The 19,297-nt window shown below is 38.3% G+C and overlaps 1 protein-coding gene across 3 annotated transcripts in view; it reads right to left on the bottom strand.

Annotated features, from left to right (window-relative positions):
* Positions 1 to 18,495, bottom strand: part of stum (mechanosensory transduction mediator stumble) — a 30,606-nt gene extending 12,111 nt beyond the window's left edge. Inside the window, exons 1-4 of one of the 3 annotated variants that reach the window (XM_089075938.1) lie at positions 17,594 to 18,495; positions 8,984 to 9,037; positions 8,047 to 8,429; positions 5,821 to 7,582 (exon numbers count right to left, since the gene is read on the bottom strand). In XM_089075938.1, the coding sequence (XP_088932064.1) occupies positions 5,821 to 7,582; positions 8,047 to 8,413 (2,129 nt within the window). In that variant the 5' untranslated portion in view covers positions 8,414 to 8,429; positions 8,984 to 9,037; positions 17,594 to 18,495. Of the gene's footprint in view, positions 1 to 5,820; positions 7,583 to 8,046; positions 8,430 to 8,983; positions 9,038 to 9,786; positions 9,879 to 15,612; positions 16,191 to 17,593 lie in introns of those variants that run through there. The other 2 variants (XM_089075939.1, XM_089075940.1) reach the window with 2 other exon arrangements.
* Positions 18,496 to 19,297: the final 802 nt, after the last annotated feature.

Raw genomic sequence — 19,297 nt, forward strand, 5'->3', positions numbered from 1 at the left:
TTGTGATGATGAAATTCAGGCAATATAGAGAAGGGATGTACGATGAATATCATACAATTTTCTTGCGTTGCCAGAAAAATACGAGGAGGAAATCGTTCATAAAAGAAGTAGAACACCATATTTTTGCGGTGAATGATCGTGCATTGCATTTTCCATGGCGCGACATATCTTCGTGGCAAAAAGAAGTTTCAGTGTTCAACAAAAGTCAACGAGAGATCGTAGGCGAGTTGGCTCGCGTGCGAGATCAATCGTCAGATATAAAGATGGACTTTCGTACCTATATCCTTGATTTTTTTATCTAATTCTTCGGTCAAAATTATTTTTCTTCAGTAAAGAGATTTCTAATCTTTCAAAGTCAGATTTCTTTTTACTATTTTTGGCACATCGCTTATAAAATAACTATAAAAAATAGTTTCTATATTCTTTTTAACATAGTTTAGAATTATTAAGATTTACGAAATGTATTGTTTTAAAATGTATTGTTTCAAGTTTATATTAATTATAAGAATTCGATAACACTACTCTACATATATTTTGCTATAATATTTTTTTTTAATTATTTTAAATTTTAGACAAGGTTTTTTATAGATTTTTTTGGATGCAAAAACGATGTCGTAAGCTAAATTTTTCCACCACGTCAGATTTCCCAAACAATTGAGATTTAATATGAGAAAGTGGTTTTTTGCAATATTTAAAGAAAATTTTTTTATAAAGTTAATGAGAGATGTCTTGAAATTGATCAGAAGTCAATGTGTATAGCTATAGCTATAGCAAAAATTTGTGCTGTTTTAGCAAAATTCTGTATTAAAATTCTTCATAATAAAATATCTATACTAAAATATCTATACTAAAATATCAAAAAATATCAAAAAAAATATATTTTAGGGGATGAACAATGTTCATGACTTCTAGTCAAAATTTCAAAATATCGTTAACCTTTTTTTATAAAAAAATCTTTAAATGCAAAAAAGCCATTTTTGCATATTAGCTGTAAATTGGCATAATTATTAAAAAAGTCTAAATATACTGCGATTAATAATAAAACAGCGTATTGCGAAATATACGCATATGAATTATTAAGAAAATCAATTAAGATAATGAACTATACGAATAGGCAGATTTCACGAATAGGCAGATTTCACGAATAGGCAGATTGATTCATTTATGCTTTCCCGTGATTCTACACAAGAGCAATAAATTCCAGATAATTTACGATTTTTAGAGTTACTCTTTTCCTTCGCATCAAAGTGACGCATTCGTTCAAAATGTGCACGCAAAGATCAGAACAAAAGTACATAAGATAAAGATCTTTGTGTATATAAGAAAAGACAACTACAGTAACAAATACGATAGGAAAATTTTATAATTTCATTACGATTAACTCGTGAACTCGAGATTGCAGAAATCCTTATTATTTTAATAAGAAGATATTAATATCGCGATTGCTGCCAAAGATATTACATTTTCGAACGTCGCGACCCGATGGATCTTCAAGCCGAGAGGCATGCAATTATTCGAAAGATCTCCAGGAATTTATTTTGCGAGATTAAGTTGTGTTCGTAATACGGCGTTAACGGTGCTTATAGCACCGTCACGCTATTGCGGTCTTGTGAGTCACTGGAACGTAACGTGGCCGGTATAATAATATCACACGAAATTATTACGACGCGAGAATTTCTCGCGCAGAAAGAATTTAATCTCCGTGCAATTACGGGAATAACAATCGCCCGCGAGTTGAAACGGCGCGAATTCGGCGTCGCGACGTTGAAGAAACCGATCGGCACCGATCGGTCCTAATTGATCGACGCACGCAGATGTAACGTGTGGATGTAAAAAATAATGAATGAGGTGCAACGTACCTTCCACCGCGGATCTGGCGCGGCTTCATTAATTATTCATCAAAATCTAATTTTGATGATGAAGGGGAGGAAAGATTCATATGAATTGATTATTCAGAAGCTAGGTGAAATTGAGTTTTGAAAATCTTATCAAGATCATCACAGAGGTAATTTAACATAAGCGAAGTTGAATAATAAAACTTGTCGGTGTCAGAAAAGGTGTTGGGCCTCCTGCAGAAAATTTCTTTTTTTTTTTTTCTTGCAGGATTACAAAATACGCGGCATTTTCTAAATCTTATATTTTTTTCCCAAAAAATTCTTTTCAATTCGCTCTCAAATATTTAAATAGAGATATTAGAAACATTATTTCGATATTCGATGCAATCTTTATATAAATATATAAAATTAATGGAGCGCACAATTATATTGTACTATGATTTTCTTGCGATATGACATTCGGTCCCTTTAGGGGGGTAAAATCTCTCGAATATTCGTCTGATTATCACCGAGATAACGAATGTTGATTCTACAATATTTTGAAGAGATCGTCGACAAGTCGACGGATGTGAAAAGTATTTTTATTAAAGCTCCGCGCCCCGCGATGGCGGCCATTATGACGGCGAAGAAGGATGGTTCGAAGATTCTAATTTATTATCCCCTTGAGCTAGCCCACGGTGGCTCGTCGATGTAAATCCCACCACGATCGATAGACACACCTCGGCCGCTTCGGCCGAAGGTGGAGGTTTATAACTAGTCGGGGTGAAGGAACTCTTGAATCTTGCGCGACTGTAGATAGGACGAGGGAAACTTCCTTCGGCCTGCTCGTGCCTTGGCTGGCGAAGCGAAAACTTTCCGCGGAAGCGCGTGCGTCTTTTCACGGGCGCCGCACGTATTCCGCAATAATAAAATCGCGTTATGCCAGCCGTTCTGCGAACGCCTGTCGAATCATCACTCTCCGGAAGTAGCTCTCGAGATGCTCTGTTTTTTTTTTCTTTTTCTTTTTTTAAACGACTTAACCGCTTTGCATTTCCCGGCAGAGTCGGCGCATTTGCAAATGTCGACTTACAAGGAGAATTTAGAGATCGCGAACTTCGCCCTGTTTACCGCGCGACGGATAGGGATCCGGAGTTCCGAAAAACTCGAAGAAAGTCTCAAGGGAAAGCAAAAAGAGGAAGAGATTTTGAGTGTTCGAGTGACTTATGCTAACAAGTCGAGAGAAATCATTATAGTATATAAATAGTATCCGCAAAAGTGGCACAAAAGCAGAAAGCGCTTAGAATTATTATATTAACACAACAATTTCATGGTTTTAGAAACGAAGGGTGTATATAATTTTTAACGCTCGCGTTTTCTCACATTTTTTTATAATTAGTTTCAACATCGGAATAACCAGGATTATCGTTGAAATGATCGGTCTTAGATATCTAGAGAGATTTGCTTAGTTTTCTCCCTCTTTCTCTCTCCAACTTTCCTGGAGGAGAAAAAAAGATTGATTGATCGCGACGAAAGGCGAATGTCCATTTTTTGATGAATTCGCCGACGAAGCGATCGTCATAAGTCGACAAAATTAATAATCTCGTTGGGAATCACTCAGAACTATCTAAATCACGCGAGCGCAATTAAGTTTAGCGGCGAATCCGCCTTCTTACGAAGCTGGAAGCGAGCTTGGTAGCATCGTGGAACGATGAATAAATAACCGCGCAGTAACGCAACGGCCCTGCGATTTACTTTGAGATACCCACGAAATTACTGCAATACTACACAGTACGACGAGTGACGCGATCTATCGTGTATGTTCGTCAGAAACTCGATTTACTTTACGGCGGTCGCCGTAAAGCAAAACATACAGACTCGGCCAAAGCAGAAAAATTTCGTGTATTGAAAAGCGCGAAAAAAATTTTTGTACGGGATTACAAAGATGTTCAGTCCGATAATGAGCCGATTACATATAATAAATAATTCTATCTTTGATATTCATCATTCATCCTTATACGTAAAATATCAGCAAAATTGCAACGAACTGAACTCGCTCGCTTTTGTGTGCCGAAAAGCATGAAAATATTCTTGAAAAAAAAAAAAAAAAAAAAAACAAACAAACAAAATTACAACAATGTTCAAACCAATAACGAGCCGATTACGTAAAATGATTCCATCTTGATGTTCGTCATTCATACTTGTATATAAAACATTAAACTATTACCTTAGTCTCACACCGCATTTTCTTTGAACAAAAGAAAAAGCAGATTAAAGTGCGATGAAATATCTAAAACATTCATTGCAGCGTTTAATTCGTGAGCAATAAATATGACAGACTCATTATAACTTAATGAAAGCGTCCCGCGCGCTTACAGACAAAGTTGTGTGTAATGCGGCAATACGCAAGGCTGTTGGTTGTCGGATTGTTATTATGGCGCGATGAAATCATTTCATGTCGTAGAACCGCAAAGCTTTAAAACAATCTCAGATTCGTATCGAAGAGAAATTTCGTCGGAACAATCGAGCGAGATGAATAAAAGCGAGCGTAATTTGAAAGCTGAAACCTGGTAATAACCTATCCCGAGTAAATAAGCACAATTCTACACTACTCGCAGAGCTTAGCTCGAGCTCTAAGCTTGGAACCTAAGTTCAGAAATAGCTTGTGCTCACACTTATCTTAGAGGAGATACTTTCGTATACTTCTCCAAAGAAAGTTTCGGAAGGGCTTTCAGGAAAAGTAAGTGGCTCACTCGAAGAGTCTCCGGCGGATAAATTAAAATCGAGTATCGTGTCGGAATAGTTGCACGTGAAGGTTTGAGGAGCTTCGAAAGGAGATTCTAACGGTCACTGCCTACTTTTTTCGCGTAAGACAATCGCGTCACGAAAGTTGTTTTAATTGAGAGCGATGCCTCGTTGCCGTGCCGTCCGATTTAGAAAAATTTCATCCTCTGATCTATCACGGTTGTTTAAAGCACGATTCAGATTAGGCTTGCAAGGCAAGTAACTTCAAATTTTTTATCGATTGCGCGGGAAAAAATAACGTGAATTTTTTAACAGATGAACTCACGCATATAAATTTCAATCACGCTATTCGTACGAAACAAAGAAACTTACTAAATTCAATGATGTCCAGTTCGTTTTGTCATCAAAAACTCGTGAGAATGTGTACTTTTATACGACGTATTTCAACGACATTGCTTGACAAGGTGTAATTATTGTATAACAAATTAACATTATTAATCATCTACACATTAGGTGTATATTTTTTAGCTGCGTGCTATTAATCTCTTTGACGTTGATTGCTCTTAATTACAATTTAAACAAAACGTGCCAACGTCATAAGTAGAAAAGAAAATAAGTTTAAGTGAAAAAAGGAAACACAGTTAAAAAGTGCATTTATATTTAAAAGTGTATTCAAAGTTTAAATCTTGGCATATTATTAAAAATGCTTTAGCAAAACGTTTTTCTGCAAATAACTCTAGTAATCATAAAAAAATCATCTTTCTATGTTTGAAAAGATTATTTTACAATCTGTCCTAAAAATTCCACAGAATGAAAAGAAAACTTTTTTTATTATAATTATTATAATTTTTATTTTAAATTATTATCTTAAAATATTCTTGGAATTCATTTAAATAAAATCTCTTAACATTTTGGCAATATATTCGTCTGCAAAAAAGTGTACTTTCAAATACGAGCTACAATTTTTATGTATTTTCGTGTTACGTAACTGAATACGTGGGCGTATGCAGGATTTTTGTCGGGAAAGAGGGGATTTATCAATTTTGTTAACATATAAATAGCAGTCTTTTGCATTAACGAATTGCTCATTTAAATATGTTAGAGCTTAAAATATCTCCTCGTTCCTGATTTTAAATGAGAAAAATATTAGGTTTTGTAAATCATAACTTTAACTTTAATTTAACTTTTTTTTTTAATTTCGGAGAGGTTTGAACTTCCCAACTCCCTCTTGGATACGCCCAGAGCTAAGTATAAAAAAACTCACGCTGGCTCTCCGTTCTGCTCGACGCGGACGATGTTGCCGCTGAGGGTCTCGATCTCCTGTGATCGCTTCACCATATGCAGGCCCGTTTTCTCCCTCGGCGAAGACATCCCCCTGACCGTATTCACGCTAACCCCCGTGTCCGTCGACCTCACACTCTCGATCGAGTCCGTGGACACGCCGGTGGATGATTTCAAGGACGCGTCGCTGCCGCGATTCTCGTTCCTCGTTCGGGTCACGGCGTCACTGTTCACATTTGCGTTCACTGCACCAACCCCGGGACTCACATTGTTGTTGCTCTTCGCCACGTTATTCGTCGCGTTGCCGCTTACTGCCGCTCCGTTATTCGTCATCGTCCCCGCCTGCTCGGCCGCTTTGACCTTCAAGTCGTTCTCCATCACCGTCGGCATCTTGTCGTTCGCCGGCACCTCACGACCGGCCATCGTCTTATTGCCCGCGGAACCGTTCTTAACTTCTGCCGAAGTCATCGAAGAGCCTTCCGATTCCTCCGGAGCTTTCCCGTCATTTGGCCTGGATCCGCGAGTATTTTGATTGTTTTTGCCGGAACGCTGATTGGCGGAAGATTGATTGCTGGAACGCTGCTGCGCCGAACTTTCGTCGTTCATCTTGACGTTTTTGACGGATTGACCGACGCTGCCGTTCTTCGAGTGACCTCCGGTGCTACTTCTCACGCCGATGGGAGAATCCTTTTTATCGTTTCCAGAACCGATCGCTTGACTCGCCTTAACCGATTGGTTTTCGATCATCGGCGAGGATTTCTGGCTGATCGATGCCGCATTCGATGCCGGGACGGGCAACGGCGATTCGCTCTTCGATGTGGGAGAAATCGAAGACTTGGATATTCCTTCGGGCTGATGTTCTCTCTGTTCCACGAGAAGGGCATTCGCGTCGATGTGCAATGGCTGCACAGCCGTGGTCGTCGTGGTATTCACCAGACGCTCGCTGGATGTGCCGGTCGCCTGTGAAGTTTGCTTCAGAAGATCTATAAGAGCCACGTCGTCTACATTGCCCGAGTTCCCATCCATTCCGTTTTCCTTCGAACTCAGATTTTCGGATGATCGGCCGTTCTGAACGGACTGATCGGTTTGCTTGTCGCTGCTGCCTTCCTTTATAATCCTATCCGCCTTTCCGGTGCTCTCCTCGGGCATGAAAATAAACCTGCCGGTGTTCGACGAGCCGTTCACCTTGTTTGTCTTCAAGGGAATCTTCGACGGTGAAAGGAGACGCTCCTTGCTGGGACTTCTGCTCTGACCGTCTCTTCGAGTGGCGGCGGCATTGTTCTTCTGCGACGACGTTCTTGACATCTTCGTGGGAGATTGTCTCGTGGTGTCTTTCCCTCTTACGTTCGATCGAGAGATCGTCTTCTCTGGTTTCGTCGGGGTGCCTTGAATCGGCGAGAGTCGCGTCGATCCTTTGGTCATCGGCTGCCGACGCGTCGTCGTCGAGTTACCGTTGAGGTTGCTGGTAGAGTTGGAGATGAAACGAGCCTTGGTCTCAGTGAGGTTCGTACGACTTCGGGAGTCGGACTTGTTCAGATGTGTCTTCGAGTCGTTCAGCCGCGACTTGGAATCGGCCACGTTCAACCGACGCGAGTCCGAGACGTTCAGTCGCGTTCTCGAATCGATCCGGCGACCGATCTTTGGCGATGGTGAACGCTCGTTGACCTTCGTCAAGGAAGTGGACCGCTGACGGTAAGTGGGCTGCGGTATCAGGCTTCTTCTAGGACTGTTCTGTTGCGACGACACTGCAAGAAACGGATGATTTAAGAAGAACCGTCATTGGTCAGATTACTAATCTTGACTATGTGAAGCAGATTTCATTACTGATTAAAATTACTTTATACAGTGTCGTATATTCGGCGAACAAATTTCTATCTGTTTTCTAATAATAATAATAACATTTTTCTTTTAATTTTTAATATTGAAATTTCTTTAGCGGAACGGCAGCTCGTTATTAAATTTTAACCTTCAATATATTAATTTTTTAAATAAATCTTTCGTTAATGCAAGAATATCACATAAAATAGTCTGGAAAATTGCATTATTTATAATGTTTTTTACACATTTTTATTATCTGAGAGCTCAAAAACAACATTTCACGTTAGCTTCAAGAATTATCAAGTTTTGTCTCAAAATTTGCAAGATATTTCAATATTTTCGAAGTTTAGAATTAGAATTTTCACAACTAGATAAGAATTTGTCAACGTACCCCTCCGCTCGACTTTGCGTCGACGTCCATCCCCGACTACTTCCGGCGATTGCGGTCTCGACATTGAACGAGGGGGTGGTCCTTTGAAGCCACGTCCGCGGAAAGGCGAGACCCTTCCTGTCGGTAAGGTGGACGACGCATCGCCGGCTTCCGGACTCGCCGGCCTGGACTCGGCGAGTATCACAAAGCTGGAACGACGGTGCGCCCTACCGAAGGACACCGATGACGAGGCGACCTTATAGGGTTCGGGCGCGCGCGGGGGTGGCGGCGCCGCAGCGGAGGGCGACAGGTACATGTTGTCGGCCAGTACCCGGAAGGGCGGCGGGCCCTGCCGCGCGACGTGGCCGTCATGATCGGTCCGTCTCATTCTTAGGAGGCCCTATCTTTGAACAAAAAGTTAATACAAAATTAATACAAAATTGATCTAATCTTGTGCATTAATCCCCTGAATGAATTTGTATTCATGCGTATATCGTTGGCAGATCTGCATGATTAAAACACAACGATTGATAAAAGATGAAAATGTTTCTGATTCATCACATAATATTCGGAGGTAATTATGGTTTTGTATTATTATTTGAATAATAATAACAAGTTAAGGCACAATCGCGAACATCAATATTCTATCTAGAAATTATTATACACAACATATTATGTTTATTTAGATCGCATTCGCGGTGAATGCATAGCTGCGTTCAAAATTCGAGGATTAATTACCGTAAATTTATTCGATAATGTGCTAAATTAATGTTTGCGTCTAAATGTTTTTGTATGATACTGTTTCGTATAAATAAGTATATGTACAATTTGCGCGGTGAAATTACTATTTCATTTCATTCAATCTGATTCCATTAATATTGATATATTCGTGTAATCAGTATGTTTAGTAATTTGTTCTACATCTAATCAATCTAACAGTAAGCTTAAATTTTCGTACCTTCATGCAGATCGCTGAACCGAGAGGAACGCCGAGATCCACCGTTGTTTCCACCTGTAATAAAGAATAGAAATCTTTATTGAGAAGGAGAGAGTGCGTAACCATTGTAAAAAATAAACGGAGAAATTTTTATTTCGATAAAAGTCAAGATAGCACAACATCTGTTCCGCATAGCGAATGGAAAATACAATTGCAAAAATAGAAACGATCGTCTCAACCATTCTCGATCGATCGATAACTCCTAAGTCATGTGAAAAGTTTAAACACATCTTCCACACATCTTCCACACACACGCACACACACATACACACACACACACACACACACACACACACACACACACACAAAATTTTCCTCTGGTGCATTCGCTTTATCTCGAGACAAAACGACGCTCATTCGTTGTTCTAACATCCACTGTTTCAGCATCGCGTTTCGATTTATTGGCGAATTATATTGACGAGGAATGGATCAAATATACGGCACTTCAGATTTCCATATAGTACCACCCTGTCGGTCGCGGTTTCGCGATTTCGTCTTCCAAAAAAAAAAACTCATCTGAATGAGTTTCCTTGCTGGCGAGCTTCCTTTCGCGAGACGTTGATGGGCGCTTCTCTTCTCTTTGCGGACGAGGAAGGACTCGGTTCGGCGCGGTCAGCAATTAACGAATGCGCGCGTATAACCATCCGTTCTGTGCGGCTTGGCACGTGTCCGGACAACGAGAGTATCCCCCAGGGGATACGAGGAACGCGCTTTATTCACGCTCTCGTAGGCGATCGCCTGAGCGAATTCATTTTTACGCTTACCGCTGAACTACATTCCCGATGTGGCCGGTGCATCGTCTCGTCTCGTCGCGCAACGTTGCATCGCACCGTAATAAAGAAGTTCCGTACGCCGACGTGGCTTTCCAAATCCACAACAGAACTCATCAGGCCGACTCACCAGGTCTGAAACCGTCATCGAAACGCTCTCGAAACTAAAGCGACCCCGCGTTGCGCGATAACCCGCCGATAAATAGATAATTTTAGGCCTGAGTCTCGCAACATCGCCGCCGAGAACTGAAATCGCGCATCGAAAGCTTCTGCCGTTTCTGGCGAGAAGACTAGACTTTAATTGATTTTTAATCGGAGCTTCAATTAAATTCAATGGAAGCTAGTAAATGCTCGAGAATCGAATACTCGAGCCACGCGTCTCTTATTCCGTCAACCGCGATGGAGTAATATTTTATTTGCCCCAGGTCGAGACGAGTGGGAAATGTCCGAGGTGTAATTCATCGCGTAGAACATCTCGGCTACAACGGCGAGTGAGTGATTTACAATCGTCGTTTCGTCCGCGAATCAATGGAGGAGCGAGTACCGAGCATGAATGCGCCGTAAATCGTAAAATCGCGAAGCGGATTCGAAGTGGGACTTTGCAATGTGCATAAGATGGTGGTTTCCAGCGTGCGATTAGCTGCCTTAAATCGTAAATAGGAAACATGCATAGGCGCATAAACCGAATCGGCCTTTAATTGAGAGATCGAAAATGCGGAAGGATTACAGATGCGAATATTCTTAAAATCGAGTAAAGGAAAAGATAGGATAAGATGACAATCTAAAGGTTTTATCGATTTGTTCTGATTTTCATGGTGATGTAAAAATAATCAATTTTTTTATAATTAATTAAAAGTTTTATCTATGTATCATTTGTAGAAATTAAAAAGGTTATAAATAAATTAGAATTTGGTATAATTTAAATTTTTTTTTAAGCTGTATCAATTTTGTCATCTTGCTCTCATATATGAGTAAGATGTCTTTTAGTAATGAAAATTAATTTTTTTTATGAAGAAAAATTAATTTTTTTACTGATTCTTTTATATTATTCTATTATTATAATGCCATGAATAATATAATAAAATATAAATGAACAAGAAACATTATAATAATGTAACTTTAATAAAATAATATTTAAATAAAAATAAAAATAAAAATTATGTACAATTATTTAACATAAAATAAAAATTAAAATTCGAAGCAGAACAAAAATAATTATTTACAAATATGTAATTTTTGATATGACATTTATTATCTTGCTCTATGGTTCCTAGATTTATTTATTTAAACAAATGTTGCAATATGAAAAATGGAAAATAATAATAATACAGTGTGCATTTTCAGATATACGGTTATAGAGAAAGTGAAAACATAATTGTAATTTCTTACGAAGAAATACTATATTACATATAGGTGTATTTAAAGCATTTTTTTTTATTATATTATTTATTCGTAATAGATTAATGTCAAATTATAATAAATTATTTATTAAACATGTCTAATAATAAGTATGACAGCACTTGTATTATTTGTTATTAGTTTAGAAAAATCAGCAAATCATCGTTTTACCCTCTTTTCCCTTATCTGTTACTTGTACCCCGATAATTTAACTTTATTTAAATCAACCTTGTTTTATTTGCTTCTTCTCTTTAGGCATAAAAAATATCTTATTTCGCACAATCAGAAAGAAAACACTCGTGTTTTCTGTAGGAGTATTTGCTGATTTGCGCCATGGATTTCGCGACTTGATAATAAGTTCGCGATTTCCATAATTCCACATCCGCTTATACTCTGATGCATCGTGCACTCTACGTAATTAGCATCATTAATAATTGCACATGAAGAAGGCATAGAGTACGCAAAGCCTGAAGCAATGCGGATCTCTGGATACACACTTTCGCTCATCATGACAGTTCCTAATTGTCTCGTTAAATTAAAAACGACGAGGTGCCTGCTATTATCTTTACAAAGATTGAGATCGTTACTTGGCTACGGCGAATTTAATAGAAATCGAAAAAGAAGGAAATATTAAGATTTGTTCAGCCACATGATCGTATTTCCCGTTATCAATCGAGCAGTTCAACTTATCGTGTTTTTTTCTTACGTTGCAATCATTATCGTAATAATCACGAAACGTGAAATTGCTAACGTTACTTTTCGCATTGCACTTAATGCTGGAGATTTTGAAAGACGGAAATTGATTTTATCATAATTAGTATTGTGAAATAAAACTTTCGCTCCAATTAAATCTCGCTTCTTTATTTAACAAGGAATTAAGCGTCGAGCGTAGTCAATTTTAAGTTTTTTTTACTTAATCCAAAAATTACGCTTATTTCACGAATCGATGGAAAGATTAAAGAATTATACTCTATGTCAAATCTGCGAAGAAAGAGAAAGAGAGATCAGAGGTCAACATCTGCAGCTTATTTCGTGTCTTTAATTTATTCTGCGCGACAGGTTGCATATTTGTAAATTCACGTTGCATGTGTGCGCACTATTATCATTTAATGTATTCTGATTAGCTCATTTATGAATATAAACAGGTCTATATTTTCGATATAAACGTTCGATATGAACATGTTTATTTCATTACACTTTTCTTATCTGAAAAAAATTTGTTTAATTTATCACTATCATTTTTTTGTCTTTGTGCATTGTGTAATTGTGACTTTCAAAAAATACTCCCCCTGCGCAAAATTTTACGTGCGTTACGACGCAATCGTGTAATGTACTATACATATTTACGAAACTTATACTCCCGCGATATCGTTTATCATACAACATTTACTTTCGCTCGTTGTCCGAACAACGTAACTGTAATATGCAAAATGTAGAATCGACCTATAAAGTTTGTTTGAATACTGTACTTTTACGTAACGCGCAAATTTGACCTTTAGTCACTGTTTGAACACCCTAATCGATCACGAGCCCGACGCTTAAATTTAAATAAGAACATCGCGCGTGTAGAAGTGACCGCCATTACGATCCCGAACGTAAATTACGAGCAGAAGCATGTAAAACAAGTTATACCGAATATCCGCCATCAATCGTGATTGCGAGCGCAATGAAACTTCCGAGTTACGAATATTCGAAAATTATGGACCGAACTAAACTCTTAATTCGATTGTCCAAATAGAATTAAAATCTCAAACTTTCTAAACGTATGATTTAAATGTCATTTATCTATCTATTTTTTGAATAATTCAAACAAATGATAATGTTCAAATATTTTTGTTTGCTTTTATTAAAATTGTATCATTTATCAAAATATTAACAAAAGCATAAAAATTTTATAAATTATCCTACTGATATTTCTTTTGAATATCTACGTAAAGACTAAACACAATTTTTTTGAATCATTCGAAAATTATTTAATTTTTTAAATTGCATTGATTTTTTTAAAAATTAAATAGCATATTCAGAACATTTATTTTGTTTTAAAAGTATTAATTTAATATACAATTAATTATTTTTTTATTTTATTAACGTTTAATTTATTTGATATGTGTAATGACTTGGAATTTTTCTATGAATTATTAGTTCTATCTTTATTATTTGATTTTAAAAAAAGAATATTCATAACCAAAAGTTTTTATCATCTATTAAAGAAATATATAATTTTATACTTTAATTTCTTTATAATTCAAATTTTACTTATTTGAGGTTCAAAATAGTGTAAATACAAGAAATATATATATTTTTTAATTATGATAATTTTTTGTTACTATCGCATAATTGATACATTCTTAAAATTTTTTGTTACGAGATATGAAAAGCTTCATATTTTTAAAGTCTACAAATTATTTTAAGCTATAAAGCGGATTAGCAAAATATTTGAATATATATATTTGAATTTGAAAGATTATTTAAAATATTGCTTTAATAATCTAATAAAATATTGCTCTAAAAATCGATCAAGCCCTATTCATTTCGAAGCAGTATTCTGCTGTTATGAGCGTATTCTGACAATTTTGTTTCCATTGCATTCTAGAAAACTTTTCTTCTCACGTTCTAGTGACCGGTAAAGCGAAAACAGTTTGGCGTGACGAATTCACCGCGACAAAATCGAGGAAGAGGCGCGCCAAGCCACGTCCTTAATTAACATTCGTTATGCAATACTAAATTAAATAGCATGCTTGTTGTCTCGCTTTCCAGACGCACAACGGCCGCGAATTCACCGCTGTTGCAATCGCGCAAATCGCACAGCCGATCGCGAATCGACTCGCACCTCGCGAAGAAGAACGAAGAATGCAGATCGTGGCGCGTACCCCCCAGGGTCAATGACCCCGGTTTTACACCTGCGTTAACGACTGAAGGAGATTCCGGATAGTGGGACATTTGCGTAACAATCGATTCTCCCGCGGATCTTAGTAGGTCGCAAAAACAATGGAAATGGTCCTTTCCGTCATTAAATATTTATCAATCTTAAATTTTTTATAATTATTATAATTATTATAATTATAAATATATAATTTAATTTACTTAATTTAATTTAATTCAATAAGCACTTAAATTAAAAAAAAAAAAATAAAATTTGTCCTTATTACCTGAATAACCATACAATAACAAAATATTTTCTTTTTTAGATTTTTATTTGGAAATTGATTTTTAATTTTTTTTAATTTAAAACACAATGTACTGTATTCAAAAAATGTAAGTTCCGTTAAATTATTTTAGAAAAAATAATGACATTTTCGAAATATGTATGATTATAATTTCTACACACAATTTTCTAAGATTTTTAATATATGTTCGTCATTTACTTCGCGAAACTTAAATTATCTTTGGAAAATCTCCTTGCTTAGATTTGGCAATACGTATATTCTTTCAAGATCTCACGTACATTTCACTTTCAGCGTTAAAAGTACATTTTTTTCTAAGAAAGAAGGTATTAATCCTATGCTGTCTCTAACGAGTTCCCATTTTGTGTGATGTCGCAACGACAGCGCACGTAACGTTACTCCATTTCGAGATCCCACGGCAGTAATCAGGTATTACCCGCACTGGGAAACGATATGTCCGCCATATAACAATTAGTTAATACAGGACTATAACGATCGTTTTGCTCGAAATAATCGGGTATTACGCGAATGTTACGCCGCCCGGAACTTCCTCGCTCTACAAATCCAAGCGTGCCGGTTTTCGATCACGTACGAGCGATTTCTCGCTCGGTACCTCGACAATAAACAAGCGCGTGCATGCGCAAGTTGGATAACGGAAGCCTCTCGGAAACTCGAGTTTCGCAAATCGCACGCCCGCGCGATTTTCGAAAGCGCCGCTCTTTTAAATCCAGGTTTTCTACCTTAATCAATCTCGAAGCCCGAATTAAATGGGAAATAAAAACAAAAATTAAATCGCAGTTCAGCGAGCGGCTGAACAATAAAAAAAAAAAGTATAAGATCGTGCGAAGAAAAGGTAACGATTTTTCATTTTTCCGTATTAATAGAACGCTTTTGAGATGGTACAATTTGAGAAAGGAGAGCGTTGACTCGCGAAAAGAATAAAAACACGTGTAAGATCGCGTCAAGGAAAGATGCACGTTTAACGATTTTTCATTTTTATATTAATAAAAACGATTTTGAGATAACGCCAATTTGAGAAAGGAGAACGTTGACTCGCGAAATTTCGCTTGATTTCCGCGATCTTACCTCGGCGAAGGAAAATCGTGTCTCTCGGGGAGAGCAGCGCGAATTACAATGAGGCAAAATGAGAAGATTAGCGTTCTAATCTCTAAGAATCGTGAAATATAAATTTCCGCGCGGGCGCGCGTGGACAGGCGCGTCGAACTTCTCGCGTGCAAGTCACTATCACGATTATTACCTCGAAGATGATTGCTGGAGAATATTCAAGGCCGCGTGGTCATCGATAAACGCAGCCTTACGGTGCGATCTTAAAATGCGCCCCGTAGCCTCGACGTCAATTTGCCTCTTCGATCTCACGAATCGTAAACTTTCGGAGAAAGACCTCGATCTCCGCGCGCGATCTTCTTCTTCCTCTCGTGATCCTTAACTATATTTAACTTCACTTCTGAGATGTAAAATCGCTTCTAAAACGCATGCTATTTTCTTTAAACATATTTATTCGTTACTTAACTCGCTAGACTGACTGAGTTACATGTTTCGTATTATATGTAAACTTGTTCTATAGAGAGATTCGATTGACAACGCGAGCGAGCGAAGAGTTAATTGTCCTCGTTGAAGTGTAAAACAGTCCGGCATCCATGGATGATCGATACTTTCCTAAGAAGATTTTTCGTTCACCCGAGGCGCCGCTTCCCCCCGTATCGATCTGATTCAAATTCAAGTACGTAGACCGCGAGCGCGGGGCCGGTCGTGTAAAACTTTCCTCGGCTGAATGAACGGGGCGATTCACGCGATTTTTTTAATCTGATTCAGCTTGAATTCTTTTCTCAGCTACGACTTTCGCGGCCCGCGGAAAAACTGTGCCGATCTCAATCGCCCAAGGCCAATTAACTCGCCGGCGATTAGGATGCAATACCGAACGACGACAATTACACGTACCTTACACGTGGAAATTATGGGCACTCGAAATTGGGGCACCGCACGTCGCCTCGAGCGGCGCTCCGCAAAAAGGCGCGCGAATTAAGAAGTCGCGGCTGCTTAATTGGCAACACGTGGCGTCTAATAAAGCGCTCCAAGTCATTACCCCCACACAATTAATCTCGCCAATCCATCGCGCAATCTTCAGCAATCTTGGAATTAAATATGCACGCCGATGAAAGTCAGTACAATGGATGTAATCGCGTTATGCAAGTTATTATGTCACGAAAGACAAAATGTGGAATAACAGATGGGGGAAGGAAACTTTGCATCACAAGTCGTTTAACAAAGTCGTTATTTTTCTATCGCAGGTAAAAATAAAACACAGCGAATACTTTTGCAAACCGTTCTCACAAACCGTTTTTTCCGGCGTGACGTTAAGTGTTACTCTCTTACAACAATTCAGACACGAATCGTGAAAAGTCGACGACGAGGGGGGAAAATTACATACAAATTACGTACGACGAATACAAAGGACCGTTACATTATTACTGAAAGGAGAAATTTCATCGAGTTTCATGTTATGTGACATGTGTAATTAAAAGGGAAATAGATTCCCTCGGTGTTTTTTTTATCAGTTTGCACGCGAGTGTTTCCGTGTCTTGCTATCGCCATTTATTAGCATACACCATTATTAGGCGACATACATCACCCGGGAAAGAAAAACGGACCACACGTACTCTTTCCACTTCGATCCGATTCGCGCGATTCGTTCCGCGTTCGTGCTCGTTCGGACTCGCGCGTACGGATCTTCACGACGGTCGGAGATCTAGAAAGAAAAGCGGGGAGAAAAGCCCTCGTTTCTCTTCGCCACGTCGAAAGTCATCGGACACGCATCGATCAATCGACAGGATCGTTCTCCAGATCCGACAGCGGTCGCAGGCCTGAGTGCATCTCAGAGAAGAACGAGAAAGAAACGTACAGAATCGGGCACTGGGCTCGTAAGGGGCGAATTCTTCCCCCGAATTATTCTGAATCATTCTAACGTTTCTTCAATCTCGAAGACTCATCGGGAATGCGAATTCCATCAACCGAGAATCGTATCGACTTTTCGATAATTTGAGGACGTTCGACGAGATCTTCTCGGAGCAGATAGAAGAGAAAGTCGAGTGGCGTTCGACTCCACCCTTTTTTTTTTTTTTTTTTTTGGAAAAAGAACAACGAGAAAAGTGCCGGCCACTCGACCCGCCATCCTACTCGCGCCTCACAACGCGGAGCTGGCCGTCGCGACGTCGTCTTACCTGTCTCGCGGGTGGACGGGGTCGCGGGTTCGCGGGGCTCGACACCATTTACGGCGGCGGTGGCGACGACGGTGGCGGCATGCACACGATGCGCGCACGAGGGTTGTGGAAGCCCCGAGGAAGGATCGCGTCTTTCTCTCTCTCTCTCTCTCTCTCCCCCCTCTCTCTCCCCCTCCGCCTTTCCTTCGCCCGTCGCCTCTCGGCCTCGAATCTCGGCACCGCGCGTCCTCGCGCGAACACGAACGCGTCCTCACTGGCGCGGGTTCGCCTGCCGCGACTTATAGCGCCTGCCGGCCGCGGGATACGCGCCGAAGGTGGTCACTCGGGGAGGCGCGGGCGCGTTGACCAACACGCGTTCTCCATCGCGTTCTTCACGGTGGAAAGTCGCCGGGGGAGCCTCGACTCGTCTCGGCACCGTCGCGGGGAGCCTCGAAATGAGAAAGCGAGGCGCGTTCCTCATGAAATCGACTTCTACCCTGGAAGAATGTTCTGATAGAGATAACGGTGTTCTTTCTCGTGGCAAGAATTTTGACACCTTACTTTATAATTAAATTTTCAATTAAAATTTTGCCAATATAGAGCTGACATCAGAATGGAGATATTTGTTTTTCTTTTGCCTGTAAAACTCGGTTCGCATAGAGATTCTAAACACGTGTGTTTAAAACGTGTGTTTTTAGAAGATATATCTTTTTTAGATGTCTGTTATTCCTATTTCTACTGATATAGATTAATTTTAATCTCGGTTTAACTTACTATTATCTTTTTGTAATTACAAGAATTAAAAAAAATAAAGAGGAAATTAATTTGAGATTAAAATTAATTTACATTATTAGAAATAGACATGAAACATTCTATAGATATGAAACATTCTATATTTTTGGTTTATATTACAAGATGCTCTCAATATATATTATGAATTATAAAAAGTAGGACATTCTTAATATATATTCGGAATGTATGTACTTTGATAAAAATATATTTTATATGAAGAAATTTTAGTATATTTAAAATAAATAAACATAATTTTTCGAATTTCGAATCAGATGCCACAGGATATTAAAATATTAGTCCAAGTGATAAGTGTAAAAAAATACAATTAAAAAATAGTTGCACCCAATGTTTGTTGATTTGTGGCATAAACTGAAAAAACTGGAGTTATAATTTTTATTCTATTTATTTTATATATTTTATTTTAAATATATTGAAATTTCTTCGTGTATTAAAATATATTTGGCGTACTACGGATTCTCAAAAAATTGTAAGAATATGTACAATATATACTTTCGCGAACTTTTTAAAACTTATTTATGCTCTTAGAATATGACGTCTTCAAGATATTTTATAATGTTTTCTGGAATGTTTATTTTCAATAAATTGCAGAATCTTCCAAGTTTCCATATGTTCCAAGACTTTTTCCGAGAATTTTAAAAAATTTTTAAATATGATAATTGAACTGACAGTTGACAATTGAATTGACAATTGAAGTTACAATCTTCACAAAAAGCTTCGTAAACGTTATATCTTCCGTTTTCTCTTTTTTAATTTCATTTCCTATCTTATTCCGAGTGCTTTTAAAATGTTACGAAACATTTGAAGAAAAAAATCATCAATTATATCAAAATTCCGAAAATGAGATGTCAACTATGCAATAAAAGAAAGAGAAAGGGAAGGGGGAGAGAGAGGGAGAGAACTGGCGCGAGTTTC

This window comes from Pogonomyrmex barbatus, unplaced genomic scaffold, assembly GCF_055798465.1.
Source record: "Pogonomyrmex barbatus isolate J1 unplaced genomic scaffold, ASM5579846v1 scaffold2, whole genome shotgun sequence".
Classification (NCBI taxonomy): Eukaryota; Metazoa; Arthropoda; class Insecta; order Hymenoptera; family Formicidae; genus Pogonomyrmex; species Pogonomyrmex barbatus.